The sequence below is a fragment of the Orcinus orca genome, chromosome 2 (assembly GCF_937001465.1).
Source record: "Orcinus orca chromosome 2, mOrcOrc1.1, whole genome shotgun sequence".
NCBI classification, from domain to species: domain Eukaryota; kingdom Metazoa; phylum Chordata; class Mammalia; order Artiodactyla; family Delphinidae; genus Orcinus; species Orcinus orca.
Genome location: NC_064560.1, coordinates 109,810,712 through 109,837,430, shown reverse-complemented (window position 1 = coordinate 109,837,430; position 26,719 = coordinate 109,810,712). Strand labels below are relative to the sequence as shown.

The 26,719-nt window shown below is 36.7% G+C and overlaps 1 protein-coding gene across 4 annotated transcripts in view; it reads right to left on the bottom strand.

The window, feature by feature from the left end:
• CEP152 (centrosomal protein 152) overlaps nt 1–26,719 on the bottom strand; it is a 96,567-nt gene that overhangs the window by 45,637 nt on the left and 24,211 nt on the right. For 2 of the 4 annotated variants that reach the window (XM_049706035.1, XM_033408398.2), the window contains exons 7-12: nt 24,344–24,487; nt 23,123–23,262; nt 19,790–19,990; nt 16,017–16,164; nt 14,275–14,366; nt 13,355–13,518 (exon numbers count right to left, since the gene is read on the bottom strand). In XM_049706035.1, the coding sequence (XP_049561992.1) occupies nt 13,355–13,518; nt 14,275–14,366; nt 16,017–16,164; nt 19,790–19,990; nt 23,123–23,262; nt 24,344–24,487 (889 nt within the window). The remainder of the gene's footprint in view (nt 1–13,354; nt 13,519–14,274; nt 14,367–16,016; nt 16,165–19,789; nt 19,991–23,122; nt 23,263–24,343; nt 24,488–26,719) is intronic. The other 2 variants (XM_033408397.2, XM_033408401.2) reach the window with 1 other exon arrangement.

Here is a 26,719-nt window from a genome sequence, read left to right as displayed (position 1 = left end):
TTTAGTTTGTCAATACATTCAAAAATTGGAATGAGTATTTCTGTTCCTCGCCATATGGATTAAAAGGAACGGATTTATCTTCCTGTCTTAAAAAAACTAGAAAACCAAATAAAATACATGAAATGGTGCAAACATTAGACAACATGCAGCACATCAGAGTGATCCCTGAAAAAAGGAAAACGAACAAGGTAAGCCCTATAATTGCTACTGCTTTCTGCCTGGAGAATTTCCAGCCTGTAGCACAGAAAGAAGAAACCCAGAGTCCAGCAATCTCACCGAGTTGCAGAATTCAGTATGGGGAAACCAAAATGGCTAGAATCTGAGGAGAGAAATACTGTGGGAGAGGTAGCTACACAGAAAGAGAGCTCTGGAGATCTGTGGATACAAGTGAGAAAGTTACCTCAAGACCAAGGAAAAAAAACCACAGGAAAATGAACCATAGTGGAAAGACTTCCTAATTCACAGAGCATCAAATAGTGCCTTAGTAATAAGGGCAAATTAGCCCCAGATTAACGGCTGCTCTAAATCTGATCTAACAAAGTCTACAAAGAAGTCTTGAAAGGATCAAATGAATTCCAGATAACTTAAGTGTGTCACAGAAAAAGGATAACAATATTTTTTTAAATAAAGTCCAAAATCTAAAGCATAAAATTCAAAATGTCCAGCATCCAATCAAAATTTACCAAGCATGCAAATAAAGAAGGAAAGGAAATACCAACCATAACCAGGAGAAACTGACCCGAATGACACAGGTAGTACAATTAAGTATATTCCATACGTTCAAGAAGGTAGAGAAAAAAACATGAAAACAATGAGGAGAGAAATAGTAGACTTTATGCCCCAGATTGGACTTAGAGACAACAAATTAAAACATCTGAAAAAATATACATACTGAATGAGATTAACAGCATATTTAATATGGCAGAAGTAAAGATCCACAGACATAAAGACACAGCAAATTTAAACACAGAGAGAAAGAAGACCAGAAGTACACAGAGCATATTAAGTTTTCTAACCTAACTATAGTTAAGTCCCAGAAGAAAAGTGGGGAGGAGACAGAAAAAATATTTGAAAAAATAACAACTAAAATTTTTCTACTACCTGAAAATTAAAACCCCATAAAGCCTAGAAGCTCAATAAACCTCAAGCACAAAAAACATGAAGAAAACCACCATAAACTACATCAACATCACATTGCTAAAACCAATGATAAAGAGAGAGTGCAGGAAGATTCCTGGGGAGGGGAGGACCAGAGAAAGGAATAGTGGATTCTGTGTATAAGCAGCCTCAGTGTAAGCCCTAAACTATGCATGCATAGAACAGACCCTCAAACCAGCAAAGGTTTGGAAATTTAACTGAAATCTGAACCACACACACAAGCCTCACACTGACTAACCCTTGAGAGGTGCATACACAGAACAGATTCAAACCAATGTGGCAAAGGCTTGGAAAAATGAACTAAGGTTTGAAACACCTATGCAAATTTCTATACAACATAAAAATCACAATGTCTACTACACAATCTAAAATTACTCAACATAAAACTAACATGGAAAGCACAAATGCTGGAACTATCACAAAGAGTTTTAAAAATTTAAAGCAGCTAATAGCTATGCTTTACGAGTAAAGGAAACATATTTGAAATGAACGAAAAGATAGGAATTCTCAACAGAAATAAAAACTTTAGAAGAACCAAATGGAAATTTTATCATTGAAAAATACAGTACCTAAAAGTTAAAAAAAAAAAACACCTCACTGGACAGGCTCAATAGAGTAGAAATGACAGGGGAAAGAATGAGTGGACTTGAAAATAGTTCAACAGCAATCATCTAACGTGAAAACAGAAAAAAAAAATGGACAGTGTCTCAGGGAACTGTGGGACAATATAAAAAGATTTAACATTATGTATAACTGGAGAACGAGAAGGAGAGGAGAAAGAGGAGGCAGAAAAAATATTTGAAGAAATAATGGTCAACATTTTCACAAATTTGGTAAAAGACATAATAAATTTACATTTTCAAGAAGCTCAGTGAACCCCAAATGAAATAAACTAAAAGAAAAACACACTTAGACACATTGTAATCAAACTGCTTAAAACTGAAAAAAAAAAGAAAAAAATCTTTTTTGAAAACAGCAGGAGAAAAACTACTTATTACATACAGAAACAATGACTCAAATAACAATAGATTTCTCTTCAGAAACCAATGAGGCCAGAGACGGTGGAAGAGCATATCTTTAAAGCGCTGAAATAAAAGAACAGTTGACCCGGAATTCTATAATCAGCAAATATAAGGGCATTTTCATATAAGGAAACTAAGAATTTGTTGCCAACAGACATGCTCTGGAAGAAATGCCGGAGGAGGTTCTTCAGCTAAAGGGAAATGATATCCACCGAAGGAATCTCTACACTGAAAACTACTAAACATTACTGAGAGAAACTGAAGAAGGTCTAAATAGAGAAGTATAGCATGCATGTTCAGAAACTGGAAAACTCAATTTCTTTAATTCCCCCAGCTTTTTCAAGATATAATTGACAAATAGCAATATCTTAAGATGTCAATTCTCCCAAAATTGATCTATAGATTCAACACACCTCAAATTAAAATTCCAGAGGACATTTTTTGTAGACGTTGACAAGCTAACCATAAAATTTATTTTGAAACGCAAAGAACTTAGAACAGTTTCCGTTTGGAAAACAAGAAAGTTGAAGGATGTGTTCAACCCATTTCAAAACTATAAAGCTACAGTATCAAGACTGTTATCACCAAAAAGATCACTGGAACAGAATGGAGAATACAGAAATAGACCCACAAACATACGGTCAACTGATTATCAACAAAGATACCAAGGCAACTCAACTGGGAAAGAAAAGCTTTTCTGACAAATGGGATTAGATCAATTGGATACTGGAATGAAAAAAATAAACATCAATCCTTCCCTCACACTATATTAAAAAATTAACTCATAATGGATCATAAATGGAAATATAAGAGCTAAAACTATGGAATTTCTAAAATCATAACAGAAAATTTTTGTAACATTGAGTTACAATACACAAAAACCGTGAACTATAAATGAGACAATTGATAAATCTGAATTCATAAAAACTTAAATTTTTGCTCTTCAAAAGATACCATTAAGAAAATGATAAGATAAACCAGAGAGTGGAGGAAAATATTCACAACACATATCAGACAAAGGGCTTGTATCCTGAAATATATGAAGACCAAACAACATATACAAATAATAATTAAGCACAACAAGAAAAAAGGAAAGCAAGGCATATCAAAAGATGTTTAACTTTATTAGCCATTAGGGAAATACAAGTTAAAACCACAATGAGATACCACTACACACAAACTAGAAGTGCTCAAATTTTAAAAGATTGGCTATCAAGATTTAACAATGGCACAGAACAACTGAAACTCTCAGACTTTGCTTCTGGGAATGCAAAATGGTACGACCACTTTGGAAAAGAACATTTATACTATTGCTATTGCTATTTAAATAAAATAAATTGTAGGAACTCTGATATAACCATAAAAAGAAAAGCAATTTGGAGCATAAGTGGAAAGGAAGAGGTAAAATTATCTCCATTAGCAGATGATATAATTATATCTAAAAAACTTATAATCTAATGGAAAAACTATTACAAACAATAAGAGAATTAGAAGGCAACAGGTTATAACACACAATATAGAAATAATATATACAAACAATACTCAGAAGAAATAATGGAAAAGAACATGCCATTCACTATTGCAAAATAAAATACCGAGGCATCAATTTAACAAGAATTGTGCAAAACCTAAATGTGAAAAACTTCAAAACACACTTGAAAGACAAAAACAGATTTAAGCAAATGAAAAGACATGTTATATTCTTAAGTAAATTCAACATCATAAAGATATCAATTCTCCCTGGGTTTATATACTTAAGATGATCTTAGTAAAAATATTATCAGGATTTTTTTCCTAGAACAGAACAAGTAAAATATAAAGTTCATTTGGAAGTGTAAACGAGCAAGAATAATCAGAAAAACCCTAATAAGAACAGCAATTCCAGATAGATGGTAAAACTGAAGTATAAGGCAAAGCAATAAAGCTTTTAGAAGGCAGCATAAGAGAATAGCTTCATGATCCTGAAGTAAGGAAAGGTTTCTTAAAGGGACTATAAAAGCACTAACCATGAAGATGGATAAATTTGACTAAAGTTTAAAAACTTCCATTCATCAAGAGATACATTAAAAGGTTAAAAAGGCAAGCCAGAGGGAAGAAAGAGAAGAAGTGAGTGAGAGGAGATATCTGCAACACACATAACATCAAAGAGTTCTTATCTAGAACAGTTTTCAACAAAAACGCCTATAAATCAACAGAACACATGCACACACAAAAAATCATGTAAAAACTGAGGAGGGACATGAACAAGTCCTTCTTCACACACACACACACACCCCCCCCACACGCAAGCCACCAATAAACACAACAGGCATATTTTTTTAATGGAGTGCAATCTCATTCATAATCTGGGAGAATGCAAATAAAGACCACAATAAAATATCACTACACATTAAGTGGCTAAAACTAAAAGACTGACAATAACAAGTAACAGCAAGAAGACAGAGCAATTAAAACTTTCATACACTTCTGGTGGGGATGTAAATTGGCACAACTACTTTATTATTTATTATTATTTTTTTTTTTGCAGTACGCAGGCCTCTCACTGTTGTGGCCTCTCCTGTTGCAGAGCACAGGCTCCGGACGCGCAGGCTCAGTGGCCATGGCTCATGGGCCCAGCCGCTCCGCGGCATGTGGGATCTTCCCAGACCAGGGCACGAACCCATGTCCCCTGCATTGGCAGGCGGACTCTCAACCACTGAGCCACCAGGGAAGCCCGGCACAACTACTTTAGAAAACAGCTTGGCATTACCTATTAAAGTTGAAACACAAGTACTACAAGCAATTTCACTTCATATTATATACCCAACAGAAATGTATGCACATTGTACCAGGAAATAACATTAAGACTCTATGGACAGTAGGATGGAAAATAAACTGTGGAATATTCATACAAATAAAGTTACACACACACACACATATATTTACATATATAAATGAATGAGCTACAGCTACATGCTACAACATAAGTTTCACAAACAAAATTTTGATGAAAAAAATCTAAAGAACCTATATCTATGAAAAACTAACAGCCAGAATTCATGCTTAATGGAGAATGACTGAATACTTCCTTGTAAAATCAGGAGCAAGACAAGGATGTCTGCTCTTGCCACTTCTATTCAACATTGTACTAGAGATTCTAGCTAGAGCAATTAGTCAAGAAAAAGAAGTGAAAGGCATCCAGATTGGAAAGAAAGAAGTAAAACTATCTCTATTTTCAGATGACATGATCTTGAATATAAAAGATCCTAAGGAATCCACTAAAAAACTATTTGAACTAATTAACAAGTTCAGCAATGTGGCAGGATACAAGATCAATATACAAAATCAATTGTATTTCTACACACTAGCAGTGAACCTCCTGAAAATAAAATTAAGAAAACAATCCAGCAAAAAGAATAGGCAAGAGAATAAAATACTTTGGAGTAAATTTAACAAAGACATATGACTAGTACACTGAAAGCCACAAAATTATAAAAGTAGATGACTGGTACACTGCAAAGAAATAAAAGAAGACCTAAATAAATGGAAAAACATCCCGTGTTCAGGGATCAGAACACAATATTGTTCTATAGATTCCCTGCAACCCCTATCAAAAGTTCAGCTGGTTTCTTTGCAGAAACTGACAAATTGATCCTAAAATTCATAGGGAAAGGCAAGAGACCCAGATTAGCCAAAGAAATCTTGAAAAAGAAAAACAAAGTTGGAAGACCCACACTTTCCAATTTCAAACGTTACTACAAAGGTATAGCAATCTATAGGCAGTGTGGTACTAGCCTAAGGACATATAGATCACTGGAATAAAACTGAGAGTCCAGAAATAAACCCTCACATTCACAGTCAATAGATTTTCAACAAGGGTGCCAAAACAATTTAATGGAGAAGAGTCTTTTCAACAAATGGTATGAAACAACTGGCTATCCACATACAAAAGAATGAAGTTAGAACCCTATCTCATTATCATATGCAAAAATTAATTCAAAATGGGTCTCAAGACTTAATGTAAGAGATAAAACCCTTATAAGATAACATAGGTATAAATCTTCAGAACCCTGGATTAGAAAATGGTTTCTTAGACACCAAAAGCACAAGCAACCAAAGAAAATATACATAAGTTGGACTTCATAAAATTAAAGACTTTTGTGCTTCAAAGGATGCTATCAAGAAAGTGAAAAGACAACCCACTGAATAGGAGAAAATATATCCAAACCATATATCTGACAAGGAACTTAAATTCGGAATATATAAAGAGCTCTTAAAATTAAACAATAAAAAGACAACCCAATTTTAAAATGGGCAAAAGATGTGAATAGACATTTCCCCAAAGAAAATACACAATGGCCAATAAACACATGAAAAGATGTTCAACATAATTAGCCATTAAGTAAAAACCACATCATTAGCAAATCACCATGATGAGAAACCATTCAATACCCCCAAAGAAACTATAATTTTTTAAATGGAAAATACCAAGTGCTGATGAGGAAATGAAAAAATTGAAACCTTCATTCATTGCCAGTGACAATGTAAAATGCTGCAGCCACTTTGAACTGTTTGACTATTTTTCAAAATTCTAAACATACAGTTTGAAAGCATATGTCCACTCAAAAATTTGCAGCATTATTCATAATAGCCAAAAAGTAGAAACAGAAACAATCCAAATAAATGTCCATCAGCTGATGAATAAATAAGCAAAATGTGGTAAATTCATACAATGGACTATTATTTGGCTACAAAATGGGTTAAAGTACTGATACATGCTACAACATGGATGAACCTTGAAAGCATTATGAGCTAAGTGAAAGAAGCCAATCACAAAAGACCACATATTATATGAATCTATTTAAGTGAAATGTAAAGAACAGGCAAATCCATAGAGGTAGAAAGTAGATTAGTGTTTGCCTGAGCTGTGAGGACAGGATAATGGGGAATGACTGGTAAAAAGTACTGGGTTTCTTGTGCGGGATATTGAAATGTTTTAAAATTAGGTTGTGGTGACAGATGGACAACTCTGGGTATACTTAAACACATTGAACTGTGTACACTTCAAATGGGTGAATTTTATGGTATTTGAAATACAGTTGACCCTTGAACAATGTGGAGGGTTGGGGGCGCCGATTCCCCCCCCACCACCTGTAAAATAAAAATACACGTTCCATATTTATTGAAAAAATCCACGTATAAGTGGACCCCTGCAGTTCAAACCCATGTTGCTCAAGGGTCAACTGTATATCTCAATAAAGCTGTAGAAGAAAAGGAAAAAGAAAAACCACCTAATGTATGAGTTCTCTAAATAAAGGCAAACCTAATCTATAGTGTTTAGGCATGGATAATAAGGTCTTAAAAGAACAAAAAGCCAGAAAATAATTACCGTAACAGTTAAGATAGTAGTAACCTCAAGGTTATGACTGGAAAGAGGAATATGGGCAGCTACTGACAATGTTTATTTCTTGGCCTCTGTGGTAGTTCCATGGGAATTCACTTTAAAATCATGCATTAAGCTATACACTCATGTTTCAGACACTCTTCTTTATGTGTTATATTTCACAATTTTAAAAGTTTTAAAAGGTAAAATAAAACTATAAAAAGTACTAGAGAAATACCATCAAGAAATTATAAGGGAAAAAAAGTGATGGATCCAACTTTATAAAATTTTTAAACAGGAAAAGTGATAACCCTCAGCAATGGATAGGGTACAAAGAAATAGGTACTATCACAGATATGGGTAATAATGCAAACTACAGGGTTGCTTGACAACACTTGTATCAAAAGCCTCAAACATGCATACTCTTTAACAAGAATATTCACCCACATCTTAAGGAAATAACCAAAGACATGAATAAAGACTCAACAAGTATGTTTATAATACTGCATTACTTAACAGTTTAAAAAATTTTAAACAGTGTATTACTAACTAAAATATAGTTCATTCATCCACATGTCCGCTAGTAAGTATTTACAACATTTACTGACATCTAAAGATTTCAGAATGTACTAAGTTAAAAGTTACATTATAAAGTAGTATATTCAAAGTATTTTATCTTTAGAAACCTACAAAACAGATAATGTGGAACTTAATACCAAAATGCTAATAGTGGTTTTCTTCATGGGGGTTGAAGTAAGATTATGGGTGCTTTTAATCCATATTTTCTTATTTTTCCATAATAAAGGAGAAAGTTACTTTTGAAAAGAAATAAATAGCTGATAGTATGTACCCTTAAAGTGATGTGATGAAAATGGAACCTCATATGGTTCCACCCATGAGAAAAACATTCAAATTTCAAGAGGATCTTCCTTCCCACAAAATGCTTGACCAGTATTTCTCAGACTGTCAAGGTCATCAAAAACAAGGAAAGTCAGGAGGAACCTAAGGAAAAATGACTCCAAAATGTAAGGAGGTATTCTGGTGCAATCCCAGAACAGAAAAAGGACATGATGTAAAAACTAAGGACGTCTAAATAAACTATGGACGTTAGTTAATAATAATCCATCAATATTAGTTCATTAGTTGTAGCAAAGATACCATGCTGTTGTAAGATGTTAACAGGGGAAAATGGGTGCACAGTATAGGGGAATTCTTTGTACTATATTAATTTTTCTGTAAATCTAAAAATGTTCTAAAAAACATTTTTTTAAAGTCTTTCCAAGAAATTGAGTTATTTGTAGTGAGGTGGATGGACCTAGAGTCTGTCATAAAGCGTGAAGTAAGTCAGAAAGAGAAAAACAAATACTGTATGCTAACACATATATAGGGAATCTAAAAATTAAAAAAAAAAAAAGGTCTGAAGAACCTAGGGGCAGGACAGGAATAAAGACGCAGACGTAGAGAATGGACTTGAGCACACGAGGAGGGGGAAGGGTAAGCTGGGACGAAGTGGGAGAGTGGCATGGACATATATACACTCCCAAATGTAAAATAGATAGCTAGTGGGAAGCAGCCGCATAGCACAGGGAGATCAGCTCGGTGCTTTGTGACCATCTAGAGGGGTGGGATAAGGAGGGTGGGAGGGAGACGCAAGAGGGAGGAGATATGGGGATATATGTGTATGTATAGCTGATTCACTTTGTTATAGAGCAGAAACTAGCACACCACTCTGAAGCAACTATACTCCAGTAAAGATGTTTAAAAAAAAAATCTGAACTAGAAACCACAGACCTAAAGTGCTATATATATTTTTAACACTTCTGGCACATTATTAAATAAAGTCAGTTTGCTAAAGAAAGAAAGAAAAAACTAAAGTCTTTCTAAAAAAAGAAAGAATAGTACCTGAATTAACATTTTTTCCTGTTTTTCAGTTTCATATGATTTCCAATGAAATGTTAAAAAAAATATATATATATACACACACATACATACATATGTATATTGTGTGTATTATACACACATGTATACAGAGAGAAAGGATGAACAAAATATTAGGCTTTTTTTAATATTACAAAAAGAGATCCTGGCGATATACTACATATTTATCAATATACACAACTTTTGTATGTGTAATATAGTGTAAATATGTCTGTATGTGTAGATCGCCAACTTAAACCACTTCTCTTTATATAGAAATGTAAGACATAAATATAATTATATAAGAAATATAAAACATATTGCAATGCATCTTCCTGTGCTGTAAGACATGAACTAACTTTCAGCAGTTAACAAATTATGCATCCCTAACTTCTTTTCTTACTGAACCTTGACCACTGAAATAGCACATCATGTACTCCTAGAGGGAGCCAAGTCAGAGCAGAGAGAGTGCTTGCTAAAATAATTTTCTCTTCTTTCCCAAAAGGGAAAAGTCAGCAGTGGTGACCAGCCCTGTATTAGGCTCACTAGTGAGCCCTGTGAAGGTTGGTTCCCCTCAATCCAAATAAACTGTAGTCCCTTATGAAGCCTGCTGAGAAGACCTAGGGAAAAGGCATTCCACTTGTTAAATGTTTATTAGTTGAGCTTCGCAGCCAACTACAATAAGGGAGAGGGGAAGCTGTCTGCAGGCTGCATGAGGATTTAGCTACTCAAATTCCATGAACGTGAAATAGAACACTGAGGCTAAACCCTTAAAGTTTACTAGGCAGTAGCTTGAGGGAGGTGGTAGTCGGGAGTGAAAGCTTGGAGCCGCTAATATTTGGGTCAGTGATTTGAAAGCAGCTCAAGTCAACAAAGAACTAAAATTCTCAACACTGGGAAAGTGCTGCTTCCTTTTGTTCTAAGAACCACAATCCAGCAGAGGAAAGGTACACATCTAATCTCTCCTATATCTCCTCTCACTTTGAACTAAGAATAAATATTTTTACTTTTTCCTCAAAGCTGAATTCTTATCCATTAAAGTGCTGGTGGGAGGGATGAGTACAAGCTAATCTTTCTCACTTATCCTGCACTTCATTGAACATCTCCTTACTGAGCCTCAGTGACTACCCACTTGCTTTAGTTATTCCCCACTTGCTTGGTTGAATGCAGCTGGCATTCCTTTTGGTACAACGGCAATGTGATATCTCAAGTTTATTATCTATAGGAATGTGCTTTAAATTACCGTAGGATTTGGGTTATAAGTGCTAATTAAATAGAAAGGGCAAAGAAGTAAATACATTTTAGTAAACATCATGATGGAGTAAGTCTACTTGGAAAGACAAACCTATACACATATACATGTATTATCTACCCAATTCCCAGGCTAATTATGGCACAAGTTAAAGTAATAAGTTGGAGAGAAATCTTTTTTGGCAGGAATTAAATCTTTAATCCTCTAAAACAACAACAACAACAACAAAATATATATATAAAAGAATGAAGTTTAAGGCAAAAAGGTTTGACTGTCATGCAAATAAGAGCCAACAGATTTACATGACAATCAAGCTTTGGGTTTAAGTACCGGTTCTGCTGCTAAGGGTCTGTCTTCTTGGGCTAAGGCGTTCAGCTCTTTGAGCTCCGGTTTTCCCTACTCTAAAATGATAATGTGGGTCCCACGTTTTCCCCAAGATTTAAATGAGGATCAAGGACTTTTTATAAAATATGTGTCCAATCAAAAGTTGATTAATATAAAATCTGATCAATGGTATATTTTAACCAAGCATCTCTTAAATAAAATAGTAACACCTACCACTGATTAAGTGCCTAATATGTGCCAGAACTTATTACATGAGGCCCTTTATATTCATTATCTATTTTAATCCTTGTTTTATCCCCCAAGGGATACGCTATAATCTACCTGACAGAAAAAGCCTGAAAAGAAAACAGGCTCAGAAAAGTCAAGAAATGTGCCCAAGGTCATAAAGTTAGTAATAAATGGCAAAACTATGATTCAAAACAAATCTGGATCTAAAGACCGTGCTCTTTCCACTAGCCCCTTAGAATTAATCTGGCATTAACAGGAAATGCATTCACAGCAGTAAATTTTCCAGATGACTACATTTTAACTTTAAATTTTTACGTAAATCTGTTTAAAGCACATTCATCCACTTTTTGCTTTAATTAACTAACCAAAGCTGAAGGCTTTCTTCGACAACTCAGGATCATGACTGTGGACATTCTGATGTGGATTAGAACAGGCCTAGATGTATAAAGCTGCTTACCCCGGTGCTCAGCAGCTCTGGCACCATGCGTTCCTGTAGTTCTCTCCTTGCTGAGGCATAGCCGTCTGGCTGAAGCCCTGGCAGCACCTCTCCCAACTCCCTGACCCAGTTACTCTGTGGTCAGTTAGGAAATCAGGTAACTCATGGGGTACCAACAAATCTAAGTGAATATGGCCCTGGGATAAGAGCCCCAAGGTGGCTCCTAATAAATACATCCCATAATCTTGGTCTGCTATTTGCTTCTTGGCTTCTTTCTAGATTGTAGTTGGGATCTGTTGAGATGAGAGTCCCTAAAGACTGACCTCCAGATAAATGGAAACTTACTCAACTAATGTTAACATCATGTTCCACAGCATCACCTGATTGAGATTTTAATTTACTGAATCTCATTTTACTGTTTAGAAAATGGAATCACAGCATAAGTTCTAAAACTTATTGTGGAACAAACCTTGCAGGAGATTTATACATTTGTATTTAGTTGCATGATACCTGAAACACAACAGGTAGTAAATACTTTCAAGAAACACTAACGATGGCAAACTCAGTCTTAATCTATAAACAAGATGGTGGTGGTTTCATTCAAGAATGCATTCAAGGGGGACTTCCCTGGTGGTCCAGCAGTTGGGACCCCGCACTTCCACTGCAGGGGGCACGGGTTCGATGCCTGGTCAGGGAACTAAGATCCCACATTCCATGCAGTGTGGCCAAAAGATTAAAAAAATAAAATAAATTTAAAAATAAATTTAAAAAAAAAGAATGCATCCAAGAAAGGCTTTCCTTAGCCTGAATACAATCTCTTTCATCTTTCATCTTTATCCCAGACCAGTAGAACAAATGGATAAATGCCCCTTTGTACATCAAGCATTACATTTAGCACACAGTACTTAGTCGCGTACAACTGTGTCTCCTTTTCCCCATCAGACAAAATATAAACTCCCTGTGGGAAAGGAGAATGTCTATTTCATCTTTTGTACTCTACTCCCAGAGTCTTGCACAACCCCTTAGCAAGTGCTTCAAAATATACATCCTTTCCTTCGTTCATCTTTTACGTGCTTAATGGTATCTAAATGTGCTCCATCTTCTACCACGACCACTCCCCGCCCTACCCCCGCTGGTCCCTAGAAGGGATGATGAAGCACTCCCTTCCGTGACAGTGCTAAAAATATCTGTGTTAAGCAGTGTTAAAATATCTGCATTAAGTGTAAAAGACAGAATCCGTATTTTAAAACTAAGGTCACAGTAAGGTTCCTAGGGAAAATTAACGCTTATTTTCTCATATACCATTGATAAATGCCTACTTCCAACACACAGTGTTAATATCATAAAAATAATATGCCCCCACCTTAAGTAATAAAACATACATAATTTAAGTTGTAGAATTTAACTTACATATTTTAACTATATCATTTTTACCTTATTGAAACTGCAGTGCCCTACTGCTATTGGGACAGTACAATATTAATACTTGAGGTTTTTGTTAATTTTGATTTCTGACATTGCAACTTCATTAGAAATTACTAAAATATATTGTTCTGCACTCAAGAACCCCTTTTATTATGCACCATCAATATTATTAATGTGAATTCTTCTATAGTAAAGTATTTTCTAGATACCTCTTAACTTTGGATTTTTTCCGGTTGACTTTCTTAATACCCAAATCCACATACGATTCAGTGAGTTCTATATTTAATTCTCCTTCTGAGTCACTTGGAAATATTCCTAGTTTTGCAGCAGATTCATAGAGAGAAATTTCTTCTTTTAGTTCTTTTATTTCCTCCTAAAACACAAAATTATTGCAAGTTATATTCATTATTTTTTATAGAAGGAATCATTTTATTCTTCAAAATTCATTTTAATGATTAATAGAAGGCAGAAACGTTTCTTCAAATGCATTTTTGGCACACATTAAAAATATAAAGGTAGCACATGTCAGGTTTTCAAGTAAGCTGAATGAACAACTGAATAAATGAATGAGAAAACAGATGTAAACAGCTTCTCTCACTCCTCCCTCCCTTACATTTTGTCCTCCACAAAAAGCCTCCCTTGAGCTGAGAAGCTGGTGGCAGCACACATCGGCTTACTAGAGTAGAGAACAGAGGAGACTGGTTTGCCAAGAAAGTGTTGCACTTTAGTCTGCCAGTGGTGAAAAGGCAAAAAATGCCTCCTTCCAGTGGAGGTAATACTGGAACTCTTCCTCCCATGGAAAACGTTAAGTGGTGCTGGAGGAGGATGTGAGAGAATGGCAGGTAACTTGTAGGTTTCCCACACCTGTAGATAAACTTATCTCTGGGACACCTCCAGAGATGAAAGGATATGCCATGCGAAGGAAGGGGCTGGGCCCTGGCTCTGCAGTTGGACAGACCTGGGTCTGACTATCTAGATGTGTGGGTGAGGTTGTGAACAACTCCCATGGGCTGGACTGGAGACGGTCCAGCCACCTCTTTTATATAGAGAAAGCCCAGGCTCAGAAAGGTGATGTAACCAACGCCTAATTCAGTTACCCATGGAGTCTCTTTCCAGGGGCAACACTCACTTGCAAAGCCTTATTCATGTTTTCACTCATAGCATGTGCCTTTTGTGCCTGCTGCATCTGGAGCTGGAGCTGAGCGACCTCCTGTACTGAGCCTGTGGGAGAAAGAATCATAGAATACACCAGATGTAAAGGGACAAAGTGCCTGTGATGTACAGAAGAACCTGAATCCACTGAGGCTACAGAAGGTGGAGCTCTGCTTTATTACCTTTCAACTACCTTTTTAGGAGCACAAAGGTACAGCTCGTAGGACCCAGAAGGCATAGGTCTGGTGCAGACATTTCCCAGATTTAGTATGGCTCCCCATAGGTCCTTGGGAAGTTGAAGACACAGGCTACTGTGACTTTGCCATGAATCAAATCAGCCACGTCTACAGACCTTAACACTCCACAAGTCCTTTAATAGGAGCAGAACATTCCAGCTCACAGAAAGCCAGAGCAAAAATTCTTTGGAAACCATTTCTACCGTCTAATAAGAAGACTACATCTTGCTGCCTTTCGCTTCTCTCTGAGTTCTTTTATTTCCACCACCCCACCTCTGCATGTACAAGAAGCATATTGGTATTGTACTTTTGAAGCTCTAGTAACCTAATATTCTAAATGGTTAAAAGGTTCCCATTTTAAAAGGACTTTATTGGATTTCCTCAAAAGAAAATGAGCATCTGGAAAGTGGTTAAGCAGAGTAATGATGGCATATAATGCAACAAAAGAAAATCATATTTTCAAAGTCTTTAATGGCAAGGGAAAAGGCTAAGTAATGCCATGTGAAACAAAAGGATACAAAACTGAACACAGAGGTGGGACCTAAATGGAGTATGATGAAAATTTTGCCTCCACCAAAACACACACACACACACACACACATTTAGACAGGCTTTTCAACTTCTGAATAACCCACTCTTACATACATTGTATCAACAGTCTGATTGACATCATATGCCAAGGTCTGACTTTCATATGTCAGTTGATGAATGATCACTGAGCTATCTTCAGTGTGAGCTATTCACCAGCAAACCAGGCAGTTTTGTCTGTACAGTAGTGTTTATATAAACATTTGATTATTTTATTGCATTTTACTCTCATATCATTTTATTAAATAAGAAATAAAAGTACTACTGAAAGTGATAGGAAGCATATGTCTCAAACTTAATACCATGAAGACCATACGAGAAATCTTAAGCGTGACAAAAAACGTAACTTATGGGCTTCAACTGACCAGGTAAGTGGCTACTCCACTTAGAAGAAAAGAAAAATTAAAGAAGTTATATAAAAGGATAGAACTATATGATCAATGATCAAGTCTAAAAGCGAAATATAGTGGGATTTCATGACCATTTTTAGCTTTCAGGTATAGAACCTATCTTAACATATATTTTATTGTTCAATTTTTTCACATTCAGCTTTGATTTATTTTAAAATATACTGTGTACAGAAGCAGGGAATTGTCTGTATGTGTGTGTTCATTTCACTTGAAGGAAATACATTTAAACGTTAACAACAGTTATCTCTGGGTAGTAGGATTACTGGCTATTTTTATTTTCTACCTTATACTTGTCTGGGTTTTCCAAATTATCTAATGAAAATACACCACACCTCCATACATATATACCAGTAACGATGTTAAAACAAATTTTGTCGCCAATGATCTTTTCTGTCTTTTCTGGATTTAACTCACGGATCCTACTGTGTGCTCTCCAGATATTTCTACTAGCCTTCTGGGGAGCCACCGCTCACGCAGACACCGACCTGAGCGCAACAAGTTGGCACACTGCTTCTGGCTCTCCTCCAGGCTTCTCGTCAATCTGTTAATCATTTCAGTCTTTTCTAATTTGGTTGCTTCTTGATTCCTTTCCAGTTGTTTAACCTGATCTTTCAAATGACAGCAAATATCTTCCTAAATAGAAAAAGTGTCCAAGAAGTCATTTTCATGATCAGTTAGTTATTAAATATTAAACTAACAGTTATGATCTTACATACTTGGATTTTAAGTCAAATATAAAATCATCACCTGGCAGGATCACCTCTTTTACAAGGTCAAGTGCACAGGACTGGGAGTCAGAAGAACACACTTATACGATCAAGTCATCAACTTCTCAGTCTGTTTTTTCTTTTGTAATTATGATAATAAACGTTGAATCTGAATTTGATGGCTTCTAAAGTCCCTCTCTGCTCTATATGCACAAGGCACTGTTGTTCTAAAACTAGATTCTATTCAAGCCAAAGGAAATGTATTACATGCTTATTTGCATTTTACAGTCTCAGTATAACTGTATGTATACATATTGAGGCAGACCACTTTGAACCATGGAGTTTGTAGCCCAAGTCAGCAAGGATACAGACAAACACATGGAAACTCACTCTATGCTGAACAGCCAAAAGCTCATTCTATTCTGAACAGCCAAAAATTATCTCTCCCTTTTCTGAACTTCTTTTAAACTTGATCTGTTTCTCTCATGTTTTTCTTTCTACCTTTTACATGTCTTATTTCTCTTAATAGTCTCTTTGAAGGTGCCTGTGCAGTGTCTTATACATAGGGAGTGCTACAAAAAAAACACTTGAAAAATGTCAAAGAAAAACAGACAGGATAAATGTGTGAGTGTATGGAAATACATGGAAATATATAGAAAATCCAGAGCATGTATATAATATATTCAAATGTCTACAAAAAGAAACTGTGTTTGGAAGTAATGAGCCATGGGAATCCCATTCCCAGGTAGAAGAAATCATCACCCCTCATTCAAAAAGGGCTACACAGGCTGAATTCCAAGCCAATAGCAGCACATGTGAGAGGCAGAGGAGTAAATTAAGGTAATTGGCTGACGTTACCTGAAAAAGCCTGAGGAAAATAAGTAGTAAGAGGAGTATCAAGAAAGGACTTTGAAGCAGAGAGAAGGCATGTGGGGCCTGATTTATAGCATAATCTAAAGCCCAGTAATGCCTTAAGGATACAAATAGAAAATACATCTCATAAGGATACTACTAACAGTCTCCTTAAGCAGAGGAAAGGGACTCTGAAGTCTCCTCTTTTAGCTTAAAAATTCATGTGAATTTTGTATTCTATTTCATAATGTAGTCATGTTTGCTTTAAAGTTTTTCTACCAAATTTTTGAGCAAAATGAAGCTTCTGGAAATTGGTCCATGTTTATTCAACCGTGCAAACCTCTTGGCACACTGCTGCTGACTCCGAGGCCAGCTTGAAAAGCTTGGTTCTAAAGCACCAAAGTAACATGGCAAACACAACGAATGAGCTAATATTCATGACAGTGTGAATGTGTGTGCAAGAGGTGGGGGACAACTAACATTTATGTGCCAGGGAGGCCACAATAGCTTTTACAAGAGACTGAGAACTGGCCAAAAAAAGTTCAACAAAAGGTAGTTATGAAAACCATTACAAAGAAGAGGCAGACCATGGCAATAATTTGACTATATGCAACAATCAATTAAGAGTTCCCTGGTGGCCTAGTGGTTAGGATTCTGGGCTTTCACTGCCACGGCCCGGGTTCAATCCATGGTCATGGAACTAAGATCCCCACAAGCTACATGGACAGGGACAGGGAAAGAAAGTGTCTTAGGCAACAATCAATTAAGCCACTCTGTTTCCTGTTGACAAGTTCAGGGAAACAGATTATACTCATAAAACTATGCAATTTAGGGCTTCCCTGGTGGCGCAGTGGTTGAGAGTCCGCCTGCTGATGCAGGGGACACGGGTTCGTGCCCCGGTCCGGGAGGATCCCACATGCCGCGGAGCGGCTGGGCCTGTGAGCCATGGCCGCTGAGGCTGCGCGTCCAGAGCCTGTGCTCCACAACGGGAGAGGCCACAGCAGTGAGAGGCCCGCATACCGCAAAAAAAAAAAAAAAAAAAAAAAAAAAAAAAAAAAATATATATATATATATATATATATATATATATATAAAATGCTGAGCCAACTGATAGCAAATTGACAGCACAAAAGGGATACCAGAGGAAACATTCCCAGAAAGGAAAAACCCTAGGCACTTTGGAATCACCACTTTGCAAAGCAGTTATACAACTATAAGCAGAAGCTAACATCAGTGCTATGCTATGCTCCATTTAAAAAAAAAAAGAAAAAAAAAGAAAAGAAAAATCACTCACAGAATGCAACAGTGGAAAAGGCCTTAATCAGTAACTTCAACGTATGGTTGAGGGGTCTGAAGCCCAGTCAGCACAGAATTAAAACTTTGTTCTGTCTAGGGTTCTAGTCTAGGGTTCTTCTATTGAGGGGATGGGGGAGGTGAGAAAAGAGAATGGAGCAGGCACAGGGGTTGAACACACTAGGAATTGCTCCCAGCCTGTCCCTGTGTAATTGTGCCCATGTCAGCAGAGAATGGAGAGATCCTCAACCCAGCATGGAAAAGCCACCAGACTCCACTCCTCTCGTCATGCAAGGAGGCACCACTCTCCCCGTCCAACTTTCATGCTGCTACCCAAACACAGACAAGCTTAGTAAAACCATATCTCAAATTCCATTTGTTTAAAATATTATATAAAGTAGACTTAATAATTTGTCACAGGCTTTGTCTTTCCCCACCCGTATATATCCTTCACACTGATCAAATTCACAATATTTTTCTACATAAAAAGAATAAAAAACCTTATGTAGGAAAATAAGTCTAATAAAAACATAAACACATATGAAAGTAAAATAAAATGAAATGGTATACAATTATTATTGCCACTAACACAATCTTATATAGCTCTAACTAAATCATGGAAAAATTTAGAGTCAGCTGTATAAATAAGAAAGAACAACCCAAATCAGTGTGAATTTTAAGTGTGGTGGGATTTTCCAGACCCTCACATCTTATTATTCTTCTCTTCTTTCCTTGGGTTAAATTAATTCTGAAATTACATTGAGAAAAATGATCTCTGAAATGTTATTCATTCAACTGATTCCCTGGGGTTTTGGAGCACAAGCAAACCCACTATCTGACTCACCCTCAGCTTACAACATTTTATTCTCTTTGGGGCAAAGGTAAAATAAAAACTGTGAAATATGCTCAAGTTTCATATCTAAATGATTTTAGATCAGAATCTCTTCCCTATTGATTACACTATTCTCCAAATTAACTCTTCTCCCAAGATCTAGACAATCTTTATTGACAGGTTAATAACCAAAACACTGGGAGACCCAAGAAAAGCCTTCTCCTCCTGGTTAGCTCCCAGGACAACCTCTCAAGTCCAGGCCAGCTCCCAGACACTCCTTCCTTTCAGTCCGGATTTTTCTAGGTCATATGAACAATATGCACAAATACTCGACAAACGAAGAACTAGTAATGTGAGAACTGAGAAAGTACTAACCAATCCTATAAGAGGAAGGATTTCCAATCGTATGTCTTGAAGGCATATTCATAGATAAAACTCTTTGGACTTTTAAATTATACTCATACACCTACTGCAAACAACCAGCATTTCTATATGATGAATTGCAAAATGTCAGTTATAAAAAATAACCAGCTTTACTTGTTTATAACAGTTGCTCATTTGAAATCATCCCAACCTGTTCTTTAAGTGCAGTAACCGTAGCATCCAATTTCCTTTGCAAGGACAGCACCTGCTCTTCATACTTCCTTGTGAGGCCCATAACGATGCTCTCATGCTGCTCCCTCGCACGCTGAAGTGATTCCGAATGACGCAGGTCCAGCAGCTGCTGCTTCAGGCTGTCCAGAGCCATTTCAGTTGTTCTGGACTTCTTAATCATCTAGTAAATACATACACACAGGACACCTATGCTTACGGTATTTTGACTCTGTGCTCTCTTTATGAATTTTAACTCTAAAAATCAACCACGCTTAATTAAAATGAAAGTAGAGATGAAAGGGTCTCCCCATGGTGGCTCTAGTTCCTTAAGACTTCCCTAGCTGAGACCCACCAGGCCCATGGTTGCTGGAAACATTATTCATGGAGAAAAAAAATCTGTGGTTGTTCGAGGACAGTGAAAGAGGATTTTGCGCAAATGATGGCAACATAGGTACCAGGCAAGGAATCTGCTGCTTCTATACCGGTCCCAGTGCTGTTTGCATCCCTCTTTGCTCCAAGTGTAGGGGGAAATCCAATTGTTAGGTCATAGATAAATGACAACTGTTTCCTGAGAGACTGATGACAGCTGTCAATGGTCACTTACTAAAATGGAAGTTTTGAAAACTGTAACTGTACAGCTGTTATGAAATAATTGTGTAGCAGGTTAAATAATGGCTCCCAAAAGATGCCCATGTCCTAACCCCTGAAACATGTGAATATGTTATGTTACATGGCAAGGGGAAATTAAGGTTGTGACTGAATTAAAGTTGCTAATCAGATGACCTTAAAATAAGGAGACTGTCCTGGATTACTAGGGTGGACCCAATGTACACAGAAGGGTCCTTAAATGAGGAAAACTGAGGCAGAAAAGTCAGAACCAGTAACTTCTGTCTCTGAAGATGGAAATGAGCCATACACCAAGGAATGCAGGTGGCCTCTAGAAGCTGGAAAAGGCAAAAAAAAAAAAAAAAAAAAGTATTCTCCCCTAGAGCCTCCAGATAGCAACACAGCACTACTGACACCTTGATTTTAGCCCAATGAGATCCACGCCAGACTTCTGACCCTCTGCCTGTAAGGTAATAAATTTGGGCTGCTTTAAGCCACTAAGTTTGTGGTGATCTGTTACAGCAGCAATAGAAAACTAATATACTTGGTGATTCTGTTGCTTTTTTAATTTACGCTACTTTATTTTTTATAAATGTAAGTTCTAACTTATAAAAAGATTACCAAAAGATTATGTAGGTTACGACATAAAAGCAATTCAACTCTTTAATAACTACCATTTTTCAAAAAGTTTAAAATGATGATAATCTATATTACACACAAAAATTAAAATTTCAAATGAGGCCTCTTCTTCATTCTGTTCCAGAGATTGCCTATTTATCCAAATACCACTTTAACTGCTTAAGACATTCATTCATTTGTTCAGTAAATAAGGTGGACACTTTGTGCCAGGCAGGGTTCCAAGCACTTAAGGACATGATGACAAAACAGCCAAGGTCTAAAGTCCTACTACTTTCTGGTGAGAAAAGACAGAAAAGAGCTTCCCTGGTGGCGCAGTGATTGAGAGTCCGCCTGCCGATGCAGGGGACACGGGTTCGTGCCCCGGTCCGGGAAGATCCCACATGCTGCGGAGCGGCTGGGCCCGTGAGCCATGGCCGCTAAGCCTGCGCATCCGGAGCCTGTGCTCCGCAACGGGAGAGGCCACAGCAGTGAGAGGCCCACGTACAGCAAAAAAAAAAAAAAAAAAAAAAAAAAAAAAAAAAAAAAAAAAAGACAATAACAAGTAAACAAAAGAGATAATTTCAGATATTTTTTAAATAGAGTGATAAAATATGACACAGCGAAGGGGAGTAAGAATGTGAAGCAATAGGCTACTTTAGATGTAAGGTGGATGGGAAGTCCTCTCTGTTTTTAGCTGAGAGCTTAAGGACGAGAAGAAACCAGACATGAGACAACATTCTTTAACCTTTTCCACTTAACCATCCAGAACTAGCTACAAATCTCATCTAAAACCAAGTCACTTTCATTTTTAACCACCAAAATGGTATTACTCTCATGAATCACCCACCACCAGGCTTGGTTACCAATGACTTGCGACTATTTCCCACCGTCAAATGGCCACCCATCTCATTAATCAAAGAATGTGCCACCACTTTCGAGGCAAGTCTGTCGGGGTTAGAAAATTTAGGTTCTGATGCTTTGTCAGTAACTGGCTTTGTAATCCTGGAAAAGTAATTTGACCTCTCCAAGACTTGGTTACCATCCATAAAATGGTAAATACAATGCCTCACTAATCAAAATCCCAACAAGATTTTTTATAAAGCATGGGAAGTTGATTTGCAAGATCTAGAAGAAAAAATGTGAAAAAGAGCTACTAAATATTTTAAGAATAGTACGGGTAGCCCTTGTTTACCAAATTCCAAAACACAACATAAAGCTACACTCATGATAGTACCAGGGCAAGAACAGAGAAACATAAGCAAAAAGAAATACACAGGTTAGGTCAGTTTTGAACACTGTACTGACCACCTATTATGTGCCAGGCAGTGGGCTTATGGTGGGGCTACTAAGATGAGGGGCACCCGTTCTTGCCTTCAAGATGTTCTAGATCTGTTATAACAGATGTGATCATGTGGCTTGGGGAAGAAAACAGGAAAGACTTAGGAAAAGAAAACACTTGAGCATGGGCTTGTTCATGAAATAGCAGTGTGTTGAGGAAAGGGCATTCCAGAGACAGGAGACAGTACATATGATTACATAAAAACAACAGACAGACTGTTGAGTTTGAGGAAAGTTTGAGAAGAGTAAGAGAAGAAAAAGGGAAGGATCAGACAGTCATCTCAACACCATACTTCACCCCACAAGTAAAGCAGGGTCATTGAAAGGCTTTAAGCAAGGGAAAGATATAACTACAACTGTACTTTAGAAAGATTACTCAGATGGCCAAATGAAAGAGTTAGAAGGGGTAAAACATTACAGGCTAGTTAAGAGACTTTTGCAAAAATGGTAAAATCCTGAATTAGGGACATGTAGACAGAAATGAAGAGACCCAACAGAACACAGTGGCTGACTGGATGAAGGGGAGCAGAGGAGCTGAGGTCTCACCGCCCCCCGATTTCTGGTGTATAGATGACTAGGTGGATGGGAGACCCATTCCTCCAAGGAAAGGGAAAGGAATGTAGGCTTATGGTAGAAGAAGGTGTAAACTTCAAAGTTCTAAATTCAGTCCCACAATACCAAACGTTAAGTAACTAACATTTCATTGTAAGAAACAACTGTTTACCATAAGTAATGAAGATCAAATATTTACCTGTTCTTCATTGAGTTTTAATGCTTGTATTTGGGTCTCCAGTGCTTTTATTTGTGCTTCAAGCTGAATTTCTCTTTCTTTTCCATTCTGAAAGAGTTTCTGTGATTCTCGAAGGCTGAGGGCCAAACCATCCTTTTCATCTAGAGTATTTAAAATTTTTATATAAATAATATGTTACTGTAGAGGGACCCTATACTGTAGAGGGACCCTAACTGTCACAATCTCTATCAAATATCAGATCTATATCACATAAATGTTGTAGTATTTAATTCAATTCAGATAATGAAATTCACTTGATTTCGAGAAAACTAGAAAGGTTTCAAAAACGAATGTGAGTGACACCAAAATTTTTTTTTTTTTGCAGAACAGGAACCACTCTCTTCAAAAGTCTTAATGTATCCCCTTGAGGACCAAAAGGTCCCCTAACAATCATTTCAGCCTTTGTTACTTGAGAAGCTACATAGATATGACAAACACCTGCTAATCGAAGAAGGAATCTGAGGACAAATTACTTTCTATACATACTTGCAATGAACGCTTAAATTCACCTAATCTTATATTCTTACCACATACGTTATTGTAACAGTTCACAAGTTCTCACAAAATAAATTTCATGAGCATTACAGAAAGAGATCTTTTCACTATCAAGTCTGAAATGAGCTGGAGTTCAGTCACAAAATTATTCTACAAAGCAAAGTTCAACACTGACCAAAACTACAGAAAGCATGAAGAGTAAGCAATTATAATTTGAAATCTGTGTTTACACTATGTGCTTCTCCCAGAGATGACTGCATTTTCTCCTTGGCACTCCCAAAGCAGTTCAGGATCACAAACTCTTACTTGGATTAAAACATTAGGCTAATTTGTAGGCTCAGAAAATGTACTGCAAACTAAACACAAGTCTCTTTGGGAATTGGAGGTAAACCATGTAAGGATACAACAACTTTTTAGGATGGAATGCTATCAGCATATTTAAATAATGTTCACTGATCCTAACAGAATAGAAAGAAGGGAAATAATGAGGACCTCAAATCTGGAGAGAAATCCAAGGCAATGGGTCAAAAGTCCTAGATTTTCGTTTCGTGCTGACTAATTCACTCTGAGCCGCTGACCAAGTACGTCAACCTCTCTAAGCTTCTTATTTGAAATGAGATTATTGGAAACAATCTATCTAGCTCAACTGACCTCATACATGACAGCACCCAACAGTTGTCATCTTACCTTTTATTATCAGAAGCTGGTGATTCAGATATCTAATTTGACGTTCGCTTGCATCTAACTTTTCAACTAAATTGTCTAGTTGTCTCTCCTTTGCTTTGTTAAGAACCTGTAGTTGAATAATCTGCATATTTTCTACAGAGTCTGCTTTGGAATTAAAGACAATTTATTAGATAAAAGCATAGCAAAATATAAATTTGTGGTCATTTAGGACAATGTTTAGGACAATGTTTTTCAAACTGCAAATACAACTCATCAGAGTATCATGAAATCAATTCAGCAGATTGTGACTAGCATTTTTAATAAAAAATGTTACCAAACCAAAACTTGGGTCTGCTCACCCAAGTGTAGTAAAGCCAATCTACTGACGCCAGGTTCTGGTGAAGGAAAGTGCAGCGTTTATTGTGAGGTGCCGTACAAGAAGTCCGGGACAGCTGATGCTCAGAAAGCCCGAACTCCTTGAATGGCACCTTACAATAATGCTGCACTTTCCCTCACCACAACCCGGTGTCAGTAGATTGGCTTTACTACACTTGGGCGAGCAGACCCAAGTTTTGGTTTGGTAACAAGATTAAATAGAATATATCAGAGTATATCATGTAGTAGAAATCAGTATTATTATGTGAAACTTCTGTTTCATTTACATAATATTTATATAGATAAATATTATAGACCACATCACAATGTAAAAATTGTACTTCTTACTATGGTCACTTCCAGAAAAGTTTGAAAAGTCACTAGTTTGGTGTATAACTCTGAATCGCTACCATTTTGGCTAATGAAAAATAAGTATAGGGAATTCTCTGGTGGTCCAGTGGTTATGAGCCCGCGCCTTCACCTCCGAGGGCATGGGTTCAATCCCTGGTTGGGGAACTAAGATCCCGCAAGCTGTGCGGCATGGCCAGGAAAAAAAAAAAAAAAAGAAAGAAAAAGAAAAGGAAGTATATATCAATTGCAAAGGAATAGAGTTCCATGCTTTCATAAAATTGAAAAAATAAAAGTACATCAACTTCTATAAAACCATTTTCAAAGAAAATTTCTAGACATCCTTCTTAAACTATTTTATTTTAAGCAGGAATGAATGCATATTTATAATGGCACAGAACTGCTGAATTAATAAATTAAAGAATAGATTAATAAAGAATTTTGAGGTCTTCTTTCAGAAACAAAGTCATTTTAAGGACCACTTAAAAATCATTGGGGGAAAAAAAGAAAAACGTGATTTGTAGGAGAAGGATAATCCTTCAACTACACAATGACAAATATTTTTCATTTCCTAAAAGAACAATGCTTCTACATGCTAACAAATAAAACAGTCTTCTGTTTAAAAAAAGACATGGTTAAACCCCCAAAAATTGAAGACTGAAAACTCTGTTACAAGTCAAACTCCTCTTGGGCCTTAGAACAGGGCTAGCCCAGGAATAAACACAGTCTACAAGCCACTTCTCTCTTCAAACTCAATTTTTTAAACTACTGTTACTAAGAAGCTATAATCACTAAATTAGGCACTACCATTAAGTTATTTAATTAACTTCCAAATGTCAAATTTAGGCAAATGTGTAACTGACTTAAACAAAAAATAAATCAATGTGATAAAATGCAGACTGTTAAGGAAGTGATGAAAGGTGATATACGCATAACAACCAGGAGCTATAAATGTAACTGAACACAGCAGAACTGAAAGAGTAACGCCAAGATATCAGGCCACTGTTGGGATACTTACTTATTTACTCAACTCCAAAACAGTTATGCCATACACACTATCCACTTCCACAAAAACTCAGTAGAAAGAGAGGCTACCCCCGCACATTTGCTGATGACTCCCTGGGGGAAAGGGCATTCTGGCCGCCTCCCCCGTAACTATCCTGTAGTCTAAGCATGAGATGGAAGCAGCACCATGAAGTTAGGGCCACTAAGTCCAGTTTTCTCATTGGCACAGTGCCAGAACCCCAGAATATCCAGTATGACTTTCCCCTGCTTCTTAAATGTAAAACAAAGAAAAAACCTGCTGTCACACTCTAGAATCACAGTGGCTCTTCAACACGCACAATAACTGGAAGTCATTTCACATGCCAGAGTATGATAACAAAAGTTGGACATATGAAAACACTGATTCAGGTTAGTCAGGTACAAGTTTGGTTTTGAATGTTTAGATCTCCTCAAAATTTTCTAGTAGCACTTTTCTCATTCATATTGATACATACACTATGTAAAAGAAATTATTTTGGCAAGTGTCACATGACTAAACCTGAGATGTAAGTCTAGTTTTAATTTTGAGTATAAAGTAATTTATATAAGAGTTACCTAATACAGTAAAACTCTAAAAACCAAAAAAAAAATTAAGATAGTGGTTGACTTACATTTCTATATAACGAAAAA